The following is a 2,398-nucleotide window of genomic DNA, read 5'->3' on the forward strand; positions in this document are numbered from 1 at the left end:
ATCAGCTTATCCCATCAAACCATCTTACACTATCACTGAAAAGGCAAGGCAACCCTTGAGTTGGATTCGGAGTGAGTTGGATCTGCTTTTTTTATTCGTTCATGGATGTGGGGTTTATGAGAAAGGCTGATGGAGGAGGAGAGAGGAGGATGGGAACCTTCACTGTGCAGGTCCTGGTTGATGAAAGGAGGGTGCTAGCTGACAGAGGGTAGGTCAAGGTTGATCAAGGGCAAGTCAAGGTTGATTGAGGGAAGGTCAAGAGTGATGGAGGGCAAGTTGAGGGTGACCAATGGAGAGTTGATGGTTATCGGGGGAAGGATGAGGGTGACAGAGGGAAGATAGATGGTGAGTGGAAGAAGGTCAACTGTGATGCAGAGAGGTTCAAAGGTAATGGAAGGAAGGCTGGGTGTGACAGAAGAAGGATTGCGGGTGATGCAGGGATGGTCATGAGTAATTGCCAAAGGGTGGAGGGTGATAGAGGGTAGCTGGAGGTTGATATAGAGATTGTTGAGGGACATCGTGGGAACACCAGGGTGTAGTGGGAGGAGTAAAAACAAAAACTGCTTGAAATGCTCAGTAGATCAGGCAGCAACTGTGGTGAGAAATAGAGTTAATATTTCAGGTTGAGATGACCTTTGCTCATTAATTTTGTTTCTCTCCACAGGTGCTGCCTGACTTGCTGAGCATTTCCAGCATTTTTTGTTTTTATTTCAGATTTCCAGCATTTGCAGTATTATGCTTTTGTATTAGTGTGGTGGGAGAAAACCAAGCTATGTTCGAAGGACAGCAAGGAGATTCCCGTAGGTGCATAGGGCACAATCTCTGGGATGAGGGCCAAGTAAACAGTGGTATACATCCACAAGAAGATCTTTCCAGGGCACCACTGGAGGGATGTGTGTCATATCACAGGCAGCCACACATCGATGCAGGTCACCAGTGCCCTATTTAAAAGGGCCAAGGACTATATGCAATTTAGTATGGATCCAAATGGCCAGGGCTCAAGAGCAGTTGGCTTCAGGGCTTTTGCAGGTTTCACACAGGTGCAGGGGATTATCAACTACATTCACATGGCCATCAGTTTTTTTTTTTATTCAGTACAATCTGAACAACATCTAAAGATTTCTGCTCCTTAATTCAGCTCTTTCACAGCCAGACCTGGAGGCAGTGACTGTTTGAGTTTCTCAGCCTTCTCTTTGTCAGTGATGACTAGTGTGTATAGGTACCTGCTGCACTGTACTTTGAATTTTACATTGTCTTTGTTCTTCTTAATTTTCACAGATTTTGCATCCTTTCTTCTTGCTGCTAACAAAAAGTCTTTGATTTCTGCTATCATATGAGGCATGGCTGCGATGAGTCCAGCGACGGGGAGATAAACCGTGCTCTGAGGCTCAGCCGCTCAGCGAGAAATAAATTGAATTAAATTCCACCGGCTGCTATGGTGGGATTTGAAGCAGTGTTCCCAGAGCATTAGCCTGGGCCTCTGGATTGCTAGTTCAGTGATTACCCACTACACTACTGTCTCCTGCCTGCCTCAGCCACATGGCCATCAGAGCTCCCTGAGATCAGCCTGCTGCATTCATCAGCTGCAAAGGGTTCCACTCCATCAATGCTCAATTGGTCTGTGAACACAGGAAACAAATCCTTCATAAAAACAAAAAATTGCGGATGCTGGAAATCCAAAACAAAAACAGAATTACCTGGAAAAACTCAGCAGGTCTGGCAGCATCGGTGGAGAAGAAAAGAGTTGACGTTTCGAGTCCTCATGACCCTCCAACAGAACTGAAGGATTGTTCAGTTCTGTTGAAGGGTCATGAGGACTCGAAACGTCAACTTTTTTCTTCTCCACCGATACTGCCAGACCTGCTGAGTTTTTCCAGGTAATTCTGTTTTTGAAACAAATCCTTCAGGTGTGTTTTCAGTTCTCAGGAAGCTTTCATGATTCCAACATTCCCTGCCACCGTAGGTGCAAGGTAAAAAAAAACTGCGGATGCTGGAAATCCAAAACGGTCTCCTCTACATTGGAGAGACCAAATGTAAACTGGGCGACCGCTTTGCAGAACACCTGTGGTCTGTCCGCAAGAAAGACCCAAACCTCCCTGTCGCTTGCCGTTTTAACACTCCACCCTGCTCTCTTGCCCACATGTCTGTCCTTGGCTTGCTGCATTGTTCCAGTGAAGCCCAACGCAAACTGGAGGAACAGCACCTCATCTTCCAACTAGGCACTTAACAGCCTTCCGGACTGAATATTGAATTCAACAATTTTAGATCTTGAACTCCCTCCTCCATCCCCACCCCCTTTTCATTTCTTCCCCCTTCCTTTTGTTTTTTCCAATAATTTACATAGATTTTTCTTTTCCCACCTATTTTTATTATTTTTAAGTCTTGTATGCCGGGCTAG

The 2,398-nt window shown here is 45.6% G+C and overlaps 1 protein-coding gene across 1 annotated transcript; it reads right to left on the reverse strand.

Moving 5' to 3' along the window:
• Positions 1 to 1,127: 1,127 nt before the first annotated feature.
• Positions 1,128 to 1,391, reverse strand: LOC121275267 (60S ribosomal protein L38-like). Its single transcript, XM_041182709.1, has one exon. It carries the CDS (start codon positions 1,340 to 1,342, stop codon positions 1,130 to 1,132), a length of 213 nt encoding a protein of 70 aa, XP_041038643.1. The 5' UTR covers positions 1,343 to 1,391; the 3' UTR covers positions 1,128 to 1,129.
• Positions 1,392 to 2,398: the final 1,007 nt, after the last annotated feature.

Source organism: Carcharodon carcharias, chromosome 2 (assembly GCF_017639515.1).
Source record: "Carcharodon carcharias isolate sCarCar2 chromosome 2, sCarCar2.pri, whole genome shotgun sequence".
In the NCBI taxonomy this organism is placed as follows: domain Eukaryota; kingdom Metazoa; phylum Chordata; class Chondrichthyes; order Lamniformes; family Lamnidae; genus Carcharodon; species Carcharodon carcharias.